The sequence below is a fragment of the Megalobrama amblycephala genome, linkage group LG5 (genome assembly GCF_018812025.1).
Source record: "Megalobrama amblycephala isolate DHTTF-2021 linkage group LG5, ASM1881202v1, whole genome shotgun sequence".
In the NCBI taxonomy this organism is placed as follows: Eukaryota; Metazoa; Chordata; class Actinopteri; order Cypriniformes; family Xenocyprididae; genus Megalobrama; species Megalobrama amblycephala.
Genome location: NC_063048.1, coordinates 24,695,790 through 24,711,156, shown reverse-complemented (window position 1 = coordinate 24,711,156; position 15,367 = coordinate 24,695,790). Strand labels below are relative to the sequence as shown.

General features: G+C 39.4%; 2 protein-coding genes across 4 annotated transcripts; one reads left to right on the top strand and one right to left on the bottom strand.

The window, feature by feature from the left end:
- Positions 1-1,033: 1,033 nt before the first annotated feature.
- Positions 1,034-5,290, bottom strand: LOC125268872 (RNA polymerase II-associated protein 1-like). Of its 3 annotated transcripts, none has more exons than XM_048191475.1 (7): positions 5,079-5,290; positions 4,782-4,994; positions 4,482-4,624; positions 4,302-4,394; positions 4,050-4,218; positions 3,800-3,958; positions 1,034-1,854 (listed from the first exon to the last, which is right to left on the bottom strand). In XM_048191475.1, exons 2-7 carry the CDS (start codon positions 4,963-4,965, stop codon positions 1,640-1,642), a joined length of 963 nt encoding a protein of 320 aa, XP_048047432.1. In that variant the 5' UTR covers positions 4,966-4,994; positions 5,079-5,290; the 3' UTR covers positions 1,034-1,639. The 3 variants fall into 3 exon arrangements, with proteins under 3 accessions (XP_048047432.1, XP_048047431.1, XP_048047430.1); XM_048191474.1 differs by having other exon boundaries at positions 1,035-1,854; positions 4,782-4,974; XM_048191473.1 differs by having other exon boundaries at positions 1,035-1,854; positions 4,782-5,290.
- Positions 5,291-5,598: 308 nt separating this feature from the next.
- si:dkey-13p1.4 (transmembrane protein 151B) lies at positions 5,599-15,175 on the top strand. The gene is made up of 2 exons (XM_048191472.1): positions 5,599-6,380; positions 11,800-15,175. Exons 1-2 carry the CDS (start codon positions 6,276-6,278, stop codon positions 13,348-13,350), a joined length of 1,656 nt encoding a protein of 551 aa, XP_048047429.1. The 5' UTR covers positions 5,599-6,275; the 3' UTR covers positions 13,351-15,175.
- Positions 15,176-15,367: the final 192 nt, after the last annotated feature.

Here is a 15,367-nt window from a genome sequence, read left to right as displayed (position 1 = left end):
GTGAATAATATCTGAAGAACTACACTGGAAATAACTGTTCCGATGAGACAAAAATTATTTTCCTTTAGGGGGCGCACGAGGGCTCGGAAAACCACATTCAAATAATAAAATATTAATATAGCTGCGAGCAGCGATGGCGGGCCCAAGCCCGGTGGCACCGCCACCCCGGTGGCTTCAGGGCAACTGTGCACAGCGGGCAATAGGCATTTAAAACGGTTAAACATCAAAGGACTATGTCAAATTCACTCCACATTTACTGCACTACAAGGTGCCGCTATAGAGCCCCTCCTCCCTGCCCATTTTCAAAGGATTACATGTGCCAAGTTTTANAAAAAAACTATTCCTGCTGCCTGTTTTTAATGTTAAATCAAACAAAAAATAACAAAGAAATCACTCACTGCTCTTGACTGAATAGTTTTTGTAACTTCAATAATGATTCATTTTTATTTAATTTATACAGTGAAGATAATATGCAGTGTTATTTTATATTTGATTAATTTATCCATTGTCTGTACTTGAAAACTACTGTTAGATACCCTGAAAAACTGAAAGGTTTTTTTATTTGAATATTTGCTTTATTGTACTTATTTGTGATGTTGCTTGTAGTTTGATTGTTTGTTCTTATTTTCTTTATTTTTATTTGACAATAGTACTAAAACCGTAACGAAACCGTGACCCTAAAACCGTGATACGAACCGAACCGTGAGCAATTTGAACCGTTGCACCCCTAATATATATAGCGCTGAAGCGCTGAACGTAAACAGCGTATGGGAATGACACAGAAGAGAAGAAACTGTTGAATAAAGTTATTTTTGTTTTGTTTTTGTACACAAAAAGTATTCTCGTCGCTTCGTAAAATTAAGGTTGAGCCACTGCGGTCACATCACCTGTTTTAATGATGTCTTTAGTACCTTTCTGGACCTTGAAAGTGGTGGTTAAAAGTCATATACCTCTCGTATTTCACCAAAAATATCTTAATTTGTGTTTTCCGAAGATGAACGAAGGACTTACGGGTGTGGAACGACATAAGGGTGAATAATTAATGACAGAATTTTCATTTTTGGGTGTACTAACCCTTTAAACAGCCAATTCGCATGCATATTGACAGTACCACATGCTGACGGCAGTGCAACTACGGAAGAACTGTCCTCTGAACGGTAACCCCTGATGTGCTTCATCCATAAATGTCAATGAGTTCCTCTTATCTCTATTACCTTAAAACAAATTGGTGCTTGCTCTAGCTAACTCTGATCTAATCAGACTAATTGAAATTGATGCATTTGCCTTAGCATGCTGGGCTCACAGCTTAGCTGGACAGATCTGCAAAGTGTACAGTCCGAAATCTGTGTGGCCAGTTCCAAGCCCAGGGTGAATAAAAAACTGGAAAGCATCCAGCTGCACTTGTGCTGACAAGATTGATAAGACCTCGTCCAGGACATTAGCTTTACTTTCCACTGCTGTATGCATGCAAACCAGTACAAATTCAAAATACAAATACAAAAAAAGACTAAAACAATACTGTAATGAGTAGCATGTGTCAAATAAACCACAAATATGTAGGTTTTCTGTGTCTTTACAACATTTCATCGCAACACAGTAGTATATTATATGATCTGCTGCTGCTAAACAAGCTCTGAAATCACTTACCTGTAATCGGAGGTTGAACTACAAGCTGATTCTCATCTTCTTCCTCATCATCCTCCATGGTATCCCTTTGAGATTCCTGTGCTTTTATTGTGTGGTCTAACTCTGTAGAAGTGCTATTAGGCAGACGTTGCACAGGACTGGATGATGACTCGGATCCTGGTGTTCTCTGTGCCTTCCGAGATCTCACAAAGTCCACTAATCTGGGGTCTGACATAATGCAACAATGTGAGGTCTAAAACTCTTAAATAAATTAAATGAATAAAATCAACAAAACAAAATTAAGAAAATGGTCAGTGAAAAAGGTGATTAAATGAAATAAAAAGCACTAATCAACCTTATGAGGTCAAACTATGGGTGTCTTTTATTAAATATTTATTTTATATGAAATTTGCAGCCCCGTAACTAAAATATGAGACATTTTCAAACGTATGGGGTTAGTATGATTTCTTAAATGTTTTTGAAATAAGTCTCTTTTGGTCACCAAGGCTGCAGTTTTCAATCAAAAATGTTATTTTATATTTTAAATATTTTTATATCTTAAAATGTAATCAATTTGTTTGATGATGGCAAAGCTAAATTTTCAGCATCATTATATCTAGTCTTCAGCGTCACATGATCCTTCAGAAATCATTCTGATATGCTGATTTACCACTCAAGAATCATTAATCATTTCTTAATATCAATGTTGAAAACAGTTGTGCTGCTTAGTATTTTTGTGGAAATCATGATACATTTCTTTTCAGGATTCTATGATGAACAGAGAACAGCATTTATTTTAGATATAAATCTTTTATAACATAGTAAATGTCACAATCGATCAATTTGATGCATGATAAAAGTATTACTTTCCTTAAAAAAAATGCTGACCCTAAACCTTTATTATACATAATTTATTAAATTACTATGCAAGAATGGGTTTGCAAGTAAAAAGCATTTTCATGCAAATTATAATGATAATTGAGAAGGCTAGCCTGTTAAAGGTGCAATATGTAATATTTTCTGTCCGCTAGAGGTCGCTAGAGGCCTATTCAAAACAAAGGCGTAGCTTGATGATGCCAAGTTTTGGAGCGGAATCTTGGGACATGTGGTCTTCACCTCAACGGACGGTGCAAATGAATTGGAATAGGACTCGGGAAGAACTCATGTTCATGGATACGATTATTAACATTACTATAGTATGAAGCAGAGCAGGAGCGAGTGTTGTGGGAGCTGAACGAGGTCGCTGGAGCGATTGCGCAACACACGCCTCACGAGCAGCGGAACTTTTATTATGAAACAGTCGCCGATGCCGCTTCTACTTTTCCAGTCATGATTATGAGGTAACACAGCTCTGTTTATCATATTAGATACATTTGAGTGTGCTGAAAACGATGTTATAACGTTACTCTGTGCGTTCGCTCAGCGGCTGCTGTGAGACACTGTTGCACACTGCAGTAAGATAGATCGATTTTAGAATATATTAAATGCTGGATGGCTTGTGTTGATAAATGGCATGCAATTAATTTTAAAACATATTGTATGATGGAGAAAATGCTGTATTACTGTTACTAAAAATAAAGCTGCATCTGATTATGCTATGTTAGCTATTTGACAAAATAGTGTTTTTCTCTGAGGCATGGTAAAGTATGGTACTCGCAAAAAATCTGGAAAATTAGATTTTAACAATAAGACTAAACGTGTTGAGCTATATAACAATAATTAGTTTTCTGTCTATAAATATATCAAAACAGATGTTCCCTTGCCTATTAAAACATGTAAATATTAAAGCGTCTTTGGTGTTTCCATGGTTTCTATAAAATAAAACCAGAAACCGAGGGTAACGCGGGTAAGACGTAATTGACAGGCGACTCCTTACACATCCCGGAGCCTTCGTTAAAATTGCAATTTTCTCACGATTTACAAATAGTTGGAAACATTTGGGATATTGTAAGTACTCAAGTGAACAAAATATATAACACTGGCCTAGTGGTTTTTGGATGTTTTACTGCAAAATTCTTACATATTGCACCTTTAAGGAAGCAAATAATATATTCCCATAAACTAACAAATATATATTTGTATATAGTATTTTTTTCTTACAAAGAAAAACAGATATAACAGATGTGAATGGTTGATCCTGCTGAATGCAACACTTTGAAGGTATTGAGCTCACCAAGCTGTGCCAGAAGCTTCCTCTGTTCCTCAAGTATCTCACTCTTGGACATCGCCTGCAACCTTGCCTGATTCTCCTCATGGATTTTCATTGTCTCCATGGCACTATTTGCAATCCCAAGTCCTTGACCTGAAAGTAGCAAGGGGCCACCAACACGGTCTGTAACAGAACCACACACAGAAAATATGTCATGCTTTAGTTAGCCATGAAAAACTAAAAAACTTTGTGGAATGTGATAGCACTCACTCACCCATAACATCTGATTCAGGTCGCTCAGTCTCCATGCTCTCCAGTGGTGAGCAGCCCACATGTCTAGATGCAGAAGACTTATCTCTAGTATCTGAACCATTTAAAGACCTCTGTGCTGCAATTTGACGTGCGAAAATACTTTTTCTTCCTCTAGGAGCTTTTTCCTGCCCCTAAGTGCAGTAAAAAAAAAATGCAGAAACGTCAGACAATAGATCTAAAGAAAGGATATTTTGTATGTATAATGTTTTCTCACCTCATTTTCCACTACAGATCTACGTAAGACTTTGGGGAAAGCAGTGCCTGTGATACACGGGAGCGACACAGGTACTGCACTCGTGTCCCTCTCCTATTGGGAGGAAGACATAAACAATAGGCATGGCATAATCTTATCATTCAATTAAACACCAGACATACTGTAATAAATATAACTCACAATGATCCTGGAGAGAACAGCACTGATATGAGTATCATGCCTGTCCAGTCGCTCTTCTGGGTCCTCATCTTCAAAACGCACCCGCTCCTGTTTAAAGCGTGACTTCTTTGCGGGGGTCAAGGTGGGAATCTCATCTGGAAGATCTGAAGGTGCAGTCAGATACATTAATTTCAGTCCAAGGCTAGTTTATTTTCTACAAAACATGAATGCAGGTCTAATGAAACTCATTATTAAATCTGTGTATGATGTTAAAACATGTGATTCAGTAATTTACAGAAAGCTCAGATCTTCCTAACTTACCTTCAATAGTAACAACATCTCTCTGCTTTTCCTGCTCATGTGCATCAGCAGCTGCAGCATCTCCTCTGCGTTTGTCAGGGCGCTTCACTACAGTGACAGTGGACTGGCCGCCCGCCGCCAGAAGTTCTTGCTGCTCCCGGAGCAGATCCGCCTCACTGTCTGTGGGCTTGGGACGCCGCAACATCCCAAACTCCTGAAATAACACAAGGGCGTCTAATGTTTCAGAGAAGAGTGTCAGGAATAATACCGACTCAACATTTACCCCTTAAATCTGCATCTTGTACTTCACTGACTTACAGTCTTAATGTTTTGTTATTGGCTAGCAGTGGATAATCAACACATATCCAGCGAGCTTCTAATATCTTTATAATAATAGTTAGTCCGTGATCAGCACAGCAATGACGCAAATGTTTCTTTATTGGGAATCCAGGAAGATCGTTCATGCCACGATCCTCTGGCTGAATATGTACACTAAACACATGTAGAGTTTACAAACGTGCCTCAGTTTCCGGGTTAACCACTACAAAATAAAAGCCTTTTCGGTTTAAGATTTTTTTATTTAAATAAAAGATAGCATCGTTATTAAATAATATAAATATATAATATAACATAAAATAATGGATTGTCTTATTTTTTGTGTATATTCTTATTATTGTTTTTATTTACATTACTGAAATTGTATGATTTATTTCCCTTTCATTACTATCATTGATTATTATATTATATTATATTATATTATATTATATTATATTATATTTATTTAAAAAACACATAATTTAATAAATATATCAGGCAAAAAGCTATAAGAGGCTGGGGTTGAGTGTCTGGCATTGGCATGAAGGATAATAGAAATTATATTTGAGCAATAATGTCTTAAGAGAAGCTATGACAGACATAATGTCCTAAAATCCATGTCTGTGTATCACTGCCTTTCCAGACTGTTCACTTTGGCAGTTTATTTATATTTATGTACATATGTTCATCATCAGTGAACGTCATACATTAGCAGGGAATTAATTTAAAAGTTTCTTTCTACCGTATAAAATGCTTAATATAAAATTAGTAAGTTTAAAATGAGTTACATTAAAGTTCTATGTGTTGAATATATCTTCACAGACACTATTTGTGACAAACATGGCAAAAAAGAGCAAAAAAAAGCAACAGCTTTTCTCTAATTATGTTGAAGTATCGATCAGATCTCGTGCAGTCCGGTGAGTTCAGTACACATAAACCAAAGAACAGTCTTCGGTCTCCATCCATGAGACTTTGGAGAGCAGTTCTCTTTTTTTCCTCTGTCCTCCGCAGTCTCCCCGCGGTCTCCGCCCCCCCAGTCTGCCTGAATGGGAACACCCAGAGCGGGATCCCCGGCGTTCCTGGCGTCTATCCCAAACACAGCTCACAGTCGGTCAAAACAACGTCCTAAATTGTGTTTCATTAAGAAAGGCGGCGTATTGCAGATAAAATATTTGACTGCAATGTTACACCTGCCGCAGGATGTTGTCTCTAGATCTGGAAACTGATACTACTGCGGAGGACACAGCGCCAAGCACCCCAGATGGTGGCGCGGAGACACCGGCCAGTCTCGATGTGCTGGAAGAGGTATGAGATAAGTCTTATGACTGCTGTTATTACTATATGTAGGCTACCACAGTCATGGAGGAGAGGGATTTCTGTGGAGTGTAACTGTCTTACTGTGGTTTCACTTCTTCCAGTAAAAGGCTGGTCACAGTAGATCTGAGATTGAAAAATGTTATCGTAAATTCACTTAAAGAAGAAACTGTTAAAAGTGATACCTTTATAATTTCTCTGCTTCCAATTGATGCGTAAACTTTATGGTGTACAAGTTATTGATAATCATCTAGCCTGGAAGACATTACCGACTGCAGACCCATAGGATGCCATACTTATCTGATTTATGCTGTATGGTCTGTACTGGAAGGAGAATGTTTGAGACACCTCGTTTAATTTTTGTGGTGGTATTAAAATCAGTGCTGCTGCTTGATTCCATAATGGCAATAAATTAGACAAGACCTCACATTCACAAGGACAAACGTAGATTTAAATTACATCAGGTGTATAGCTCTAAATGCACTGTCATAAATGTCTAAATGTGTGATATGCCATATATGTCATATTCACTGCACTCAGCCTCACTTTAAATGATTTGTGCATTGATTAACAACACCTCAGAAATACACTGCTGTAATTATGGAACTGCCGTTGAGGAAAAGATTATATGCCTGTTAGCTTGATAATCAGTCCCACCAAGGGAGTTAGAGTAGTTTTTGAGCAGATCTGTTTAACTCCATGTTTGGATGAACCCTTTTAAATATAGGCAAACACACTAAAAAGTCTGGCACTGGTGCGGAGTCCATCCATGCATCTCTGGGTACATATTGTCTTGTGAAGCATTCTGGCATGGCCTGCCAGTTCTATGAATGTCCCTCAGCTTTCACACAAATCCTGCTTGCTTAAACCCAGAACTATGATTTGTTTTCTTCTGAAAAATTACATCTGAATAGTATGTTGAATTGACTTGCCATTTTCAGGATGTTATTCTTTATAAATATTATTGAATTATTAAATGTGCTGAAAAAAAAAAAAAAAAAAAAAAAAAAAAAAAATATATATATATATATATATATATATATAGAGAGAGAGACACACATCAGGCATAACATTATGACCCCTGACAGGTGAATTGAATTATCTCTTCATCATGGCACCTGTTAGTGGGTGGGATATTTTAGGCAACAAGTGAACATTTTGACCTCAAAATTGATGTGTTTGAAGCAGGAAAAATGGGCAAGTGTAAGGATTTGAGCGAGTTTAATAAGGGCCAAATTGTGATGGCTAGACGACTGGGTCAGAGCATCTCCAAAACTGCAGCTCTTGTGGGGTGTTCCCGGTTTGCAGTGGTCAGTATCTATCAAAAGTGCTCCAAGGAAGGAACAGTGGTGAACCGGCGACAGGGTCATGGGCGGCCAAGGCTCATTGATGCACATGGGGAGCGAAGGCTGGCCCATGGTCTGATCCAACAGATGAGCTACTGTAGCTCAGACTGCTCAAGAATTAATGCTGGTTCTGATAGAAAGGTGTCAGAATACACAGTGCATCACAGTTTGTTGCGTATGGGGCTGCATAGCCGCAGACCAGTCAGGGTGCCCATGCTGACCCCTGTCCACCGCAGAAAGCACCAACAGTGGGCACTTGAGCATCAGAACTGGACCACGGAGCAATTGAAGAAGGTGGCCTGGTCTGAGGAATCACATTTTCTTTTACATCACATGGATGCCCGGGTGCGTGTGCGTTGCTTACCGTGGAAACACATGCCACCAGGATGCACTATGGGAAGAAGGCAAGCCGGTGGAAGCAGTGTGATGCTTTGGGCAATGTTCTGCTGAGAAACCTTGGGTCCTGCCATCCATGTGGATGTTACTTTGACACGTACCACCTACCTAAGACCATGTGCACCCTTTCATGGAAACGGTATTCCCTGGTGACTGTGGCCTCTTTCAGCAGGATAATGCACCCTGCCACAAAGCAAAAATGGCTCAGGAATGGTTTGAAGAGCACAACAACGAGTTTGAGGTGTTGACTTGGCCTCCAAATTCCCCAGTTCTCAATCCAATCGAGCATCTGTGGGATGTGCTGAACAAACAAGTCCGATCCATAGAGGCCCCACCTCACAACTTACAGGACTTAAAGGATCTGCTGCTAACATCTTGGTGCCAGATACCACAACACACCTTCAGGGGTCTAGTGGAGTCCATGCCTCGACGGGTCAGGGCTGTTTTGGCACCAAAAGTTGGCCCAACCCAATTTTAGGAAGGTGGTCATAATGTTATGCCTGATCGGTGTATATACACACACACATACACACATATATACAGAACCGTGATGAGCAGTTACTTCAAAATTAAACGTAATTTCTTACCACAGGTACCACAGTAATCAAACAAATATAATCACTGCTCCCACATTCTGTATTCCTGAAGTCATTATCAAGTTTCAGCTGTAATCTGCTTATGCATCTTAGATCATCATAACCACATTATGTCCAAAGTTTCACTTATCACAGAGCAGTGAGGATAAGAGCAGTTTTTCTAGAGTATGCTTTTGAATGGCTGACTGTTAGCTCTGTCACAGTATTCTCTTTCATGTGGGATTTCCATTATTGATGTTGCACCTCACTCTTCCCTCTTTAAAAGCCTTTCAACCCCTATAAATATCAGAAGCAGTGGTATTAGCTGCTGAAATGTACAGATGCTTACTGGACAACACCATACATTCTCAACTCATGCAGATATTGAGCTTAAAAACGTTTTTTACACATTCTCAGATTTTTGATCTGTTCCTTTAACTAACAGTACCATATTAGTATTTTTAATTCATTGAACTCACAGCAATAGCTGCCATTTTTCATCATAATTTGCATTCAGTACCCTTTGAGTTAAATTCAATCTCACAATTGGGAGCAAAGGTCCTATTCCACTTCTGTGCACTGCTAAAGAAGTGTACCGCAAGTTCAGAGTTAGCACACACATGCATTGCTGAGCCACTCTCCTGCAGGTTTCAAATACAAAAAATCTATTTGATAGATTTTGTCTGACATTGATTGAAGACTCAATACAAGGTGGCAATGACATCCACCATGTTTTGTTTCAACTGACTGTTGCCTGGATACATAGGGCCCTATGATTTTCACAGTGTTGAAAGGAAAAACAGGAAATCGCAAAATGTCATCATAAAATTTTAATTACCTGTTAACCATTTTATTGCAGATCAATTGTCTAAAGCAAGAGTGCTTGTTTTAGGCTTAATAGACATAATCTGGAGACTTTGTGCCAGGATGTACTGTAAGTAATTAAGTCTGAACTGAGGGATTGCTACAAATCCTCAGTCTTGTCAGGCCCCACTTTCTCACATAGATCTATATCCCTCTAGTCATGTTAAGGGTTTACTCTCAGTGCGTTGTCTGCACTTTATTTGAATTAGACTCAAATGAAACCATGCCCATTGCAGACTTGAATTTTATTTTAAATTGATTTTATTTTTTTTTAGAAGTGTACATGAAGAGGTTAAAGGTACAGGACATTTAAAGGGATAGTTTATGCAAAAATGAAAAATTGCTGTTAATTTACTCAACCTCAGGCCATCCAAGATGTAAGTGACTTTTTTCTTCAGTAGAACAGTACAGAAGATTTTTAGCTGAAACTGTGGTCCTTGGTGATTCATATAATGGAAGTCAATGGGTGCCGTCACTTTGAGATTAAAAAAAAAACATATGCAGACAAAACTAAATTAATACCTGCGGCTCCTGGCGATACATTGAGGTCTTAAGAAGCAAAACGATCGGTCTTAGCAAGAAACTGAACATTGTTTACAACATTTTTACTTCTAATCGACACCCTTGGCAAACAATCCTGAGTGCATTCACAACAGCCTGGAGCATGATGTTACTCAAAGTATGGAGACATCCAAAGGAACCAAGTAGGCCTACTACTGAAATCATCAGCCAATGTGATGACCAGTACTTTTAAACAGCTTTAGAAGTTTGTACTGCTGGTGAACACGCGTCCTCCCTCTCTAGTAAACAAACAACATCAGCTTCGATCGTTTCACTTAATATCTCAATGTATCGTCAGGAGCTGCGGGTATTAATTTTGTTTTATCTGCATAGGTTTTTTTGAATCTCAAAGTGACGGCACCCATTGACTTCCATTCCATGAATCACCGAGGACCAGGGTTTCAGCTAAAAATCTTCTTTACTGTTCTTCTAAAGAAAAAATGTCACCTACATCTTAGATGGCCTGAGGTAAGTAAATTAACAGCAAATTTTCATTTTTGGGTGAACTATTCATTTAAGAAGAGCACAAGATGCACTGGAGATGTAAAGCCGCATTTCCACCACAGGAACTTTCATCAGGAACTAGGGACTCGGGGTGTTTTGACCACAGGAACCAGGGTCTAAATGAAGTTCCGGGTAAAATTTTCACCCCCAGAAAGTCCCTGCTCATGAGGTAGTAATGTTTTTTTAAAGTTCAGCAACATTCGGGGGTGGAACTTGGGCGCCTAACATGCTGATTGGTTGAGTTCACGCAGCATTTTGATTGGTTGACTCCTCACAGCATTTTATTTCAACCACCATTTTTAAAAGTCTGTTGCGGTACATGCAGTAAGAGTTGTTTTCTATTTGAATCAACAAAAATATGACAGATGGATGGACCAACGACGAGGTTCAGGCTTTATTAAGCTTATATGCGAATGACAAAATCTAGCGGGAGCTGGAAAGTCGTGCATGCCTAATCCTCACGGTACTTTAACTGCGATGGAAAAGCAGCCAGCAACAGGTCTGGAGGGAAAAAGTTCCTGGGACGAAGACTTCAGATGCAAAAGCCTCTAAGTGCCGTCTGAAATTTTCTTCTAAAATGAGCATTTTTATCAAGCTCATGTGTTTAGGTTCAGTAATTTCACTTTAATGGCAATTAATAGGTCCTTTTCATTGCTCTTAAAGTGAAATAACTGAACATAAACATACGAGCTTGATAAAAATGCTCATTTTAGAAGAACATTTCAGACGGCACTTAGAGGCTTTTGCATCTGAAGTCTTCAATTGTTCTGGGTAATTTTGGTGGAAACATGGCTTAAGGCAGTTTTATTTTATTATTTATATTATTTCGAATTAGCTTTTATTTTTATATTCTCAGTTTTCATTTTAGATTAACATTTACTAATTTTGTGCTTTTGAAAATAATTTCTGTTTAGCTTTAAAGTTTTAGTAATTTTAGTACTCCAACAGGTTTTTGTTTATATTGTATCTTATTTTAATAGTTTTAAATTTAATCACAACACTGATGTGAGGAAAAATGATCCTTTTGTACAATATCATTGTCTCATATAAGAGACACTAAATCTCTGATGATTTGTTTCTTCATTACCTCTTGTTTTCTTATTCACGGCTAGTCCGTGTTACAATATACTAATTACTATTTCTCTTTCTCATTATCCCTTGTAGCAATGGCCAATAAAGCAGTCCCTGGGTGCCTCAATGTGCCGCGAGACGCACTGGCGTTGTCTTCTCCTTTCCTTGCTCATGTATAGCTGCCTGGGTGCCGTGGCCTGGTGTCAGCTCACCCAGGTCACCAAGCTGAGCTTCGATTCCTCCAGTACTTCCCTCACAGCCTCAATGAACTCTCTTAGAGGAGGTCGCTCCATGATATACCACGACAGCCCTTGCTCTGACGGTTATGTGTACATCCCCTTGGCCTTTCTGCTAATGCTCTACGCTGTTTACCTTATGGAGTGCTGGCACTGTCGGGCTCGTAGCGAGTTGCAGTGCAAGGCCAACGTTGAAAGTGTGTACGATAGAGTTCTGCGCATGCGTCAAGCCCGACCGTGCGTCTGGTGGAAAGCCATCAGTTACCATTTTGTACGTAGGACTCGACAAGTAACGCGTTACCGGAATGGAGATGCGTATACGACCACGCAGGTTTATCACGAGCGTGTTAACACGCATGTGGCCGAGGGCGAATTCGATTACAGCCGCTGTGGAATGAGAGACGTCTCGCGAAACTTACGTGGACTGGAGGGTCATGCGGCAACGCGATTGCATTTCTCCAAATGCTTCAGCTTCGCAGGAGCAGGACCTGAAAATGCATACCTCAACCAGCGAGCCAGGTTCTTCTCAGAAATTGAGGGTTTGGACGACTACATGGAAGCCCGTGAAGGCATGCTGCTGAAGAACGTCGACTTTAAAGAGCACCTCATCGTTTACGTGGATCCCGACCAACTGCCGTGGTACACTTCTCGGGTCACCTTCTGGATGGCGGCTCTCCTCATGCTATCCTGGCCACTGCGAGTGCTGATCGAGTACCGGACGGCGTTTGTGCACTACCAAGTCGAGAAACTCTTCGGACTAGAGTATAGCAACAACAGCCCATCTCCAGAGGCTGACACCACCGTGAGGAACACTCGCTATGGCCTTCCGAGAGCAGAAACGGTGGACAGTACGGAGCTGGAATGGCACATCCGTTCAAACCGCCAGCTTATACCCAGCTACTCGGAAGCCATGCTGATGAACCTGGGGGCTTCTGGGTCAAACCACAGAGACAGCATTTCCTCCAACCGCTTGCTGTTGGACAGCTGCTCAGCGCAGAGCTACGGGACGTTGGTGCAGAACTGTGAGCACTGTTTGCAACAAGAAGGTGGGCAAAGACGGCCAACAATCAGCTCTAGCTGTTCCTCCATCTTCTCTCGCCACACCTTCCACTCCCGTTTGTCCCTGGACACCTCGCACTTCTCGTTGTGCCGCATGTATGGCTCCAGACGCACTATGGGACTGTGGAGAAGCCGCAGTAGTACACTTACAGAGCGCTGCTGCCCTGATGAGCAGTGCTGCAGGTCTTACACCAGTCAGCTCGCCCTTAATGAGAGCCCGCCAAACTACCAAGACGCTCGCTTCTTCCCAGTCCTCATTGTCCATCGGCCTGAGGGCTGTGGGGACTCATCTGAGGTGAGGAGGTATTATGTTCGCAGAGGCTCCTGTTGTGTGGAGACTTCGGTTTGAAGTGGCTTGAACTGGTCAAGCTGACTAATTCTGTGATAGAAAATGTTTAACAAACATCATTATTTGCACTATACGCAGAAAGTGGACTTGATGGCTATTTCATTCAATATGAGGAATTGCTTGACGTTGAACCGATGAAGTGTATTCTCATGAAATGTATCTTGCTCTAACAGCTAACAAATGCAAAATTAGAAATGTGGCGATACTGAAGACTTTTTTGTTTACATTTTAATTTTAATTAAGGGCTGAATTGGAATTATCAACCAGCTTTTGACACTATTTATTAATGGTTGGTTGACAAATATGTCAGCTTGAATAAATCAATTTAAAATAAAATCTACCAATAGACATGTTGCATTTATATATAATTACCTTATCTTATTTTTATTTATTATTAATAAAAATATGTTTTGTGTTAATCCATGTATCATTTATAACTTATCTAAACTTGGCCATAGTGTTGCTGCAGAAGAAGATAAGCATTGCTATAGGATTATTAAAGACTAAAAAGGTTTACTTGTCAAATAAAAGGAAATGGAATATCCCTAAATCCTTAAAAGATTTTAATACATGCTTCAAAATGAAAGAAATGAGTCTGGTTGTATCATGTACTGTTATCTTTTCAGAAATTTTATTTTTCTTTTATTATTATTATTTAGTTGTTGCTTTATTTTGATACTGCTAATCCATTGAATGAATATGTTGGCATCAAAGAATTCTCTGTGATGTTCGGTTTATATAAGCTAAGGTTGCATGGCAATTTGCTCACATTGTTTCAAAGAAGCAGGTGATCTATTATGTATGCAGCTTGTTGGAAACTTTCCCTCTGAAGAGGTTCCCAGACACAGCAATATGGTCCTTCACACCTTGGTATATCAATGTGTAAGTCTCTGTAACAGGAGAGACATCACATTCAAAATACATCAGCTCATCAAATGAGCTTAATGAGACTTATTATATTAGCAATTCCCCTTTAAAGTAAATGTTATGGCCTGTATCTTTGAAGTATGGTTGTGAGAAAGACAAGAAATGCTGTTGAAATGGCAGTGACTGTTAAAAAAATAAATTGCGGCAATGCTAAAACATGCATAAATGTCTCCCAAAATGTCTTTTATTCATCGATTTGTTTATTCTTTTCATGTGTAGATGTGGTCACGATTGCTTTTGTTTCATCTGTTGTGTAGTAAGCATTGTCTATGTGAAGCTGTATTGTGACTGAATCCTCCTCCTGTCATGCTGCATGGAATTATGGTCCGGTCTTGGTCCATAACTCACTTGCCGAAGTCCAAGCAGCTGTACACCAGAAATAGGCCAAACTCACTCTCTCACTTTTCTTGTTTGCCCAGAAAGCAGCTTTAATTGGACCATGACTGTGCATCATTCACAACAAATGTAGCCTACACAACAAATACATTTCACCATCTTCTAAAAGATATCTCAACTCTCCTTAGGTCAACCCAAAAGTTTTATCTTTGTTTTTAATTTTTTAAAGTATTAAGTGACTTTAACAAACAGGCTACATCAGCATAAGTCATTTTTATAGGTTGGATCACATAAATAGATGCTTAAAATAACAATTAGCATGGAGTGAAGAGCACTGAGCCGAATCTGCACAGTACAAATCAGTTCAGTCTTAAAGGGTTAGTTCACCCAAAAAAGAAGAAAATTCTGTCATTTATTACTCACCCTCATGTTGTTCCACACCCTTAAGACCTTCATTCACTTTCAGAACAATTAAAAATAAAATTAAGATATTTTTGATGAAATCGGAGAGGTAGGCTATATGACTTAGCCTGGTAATACCAGACTCTGCTACTTCACTTTGCTTCGTAGACAGAGTCTGGAATGGCATAATAGAGAAGTGTTTTCTCTCTCGCTAGGGGGCGCTTGTCTGAAATTTAAAATCATTGGTTACCCGTAAGCCAATCAGATACGTTTAGTTATGACGTATGTTATGGGCCTGTACAGCCGCATGGAAGCACAGACATCATGCATCGAACTCAAATCTATGATTGAA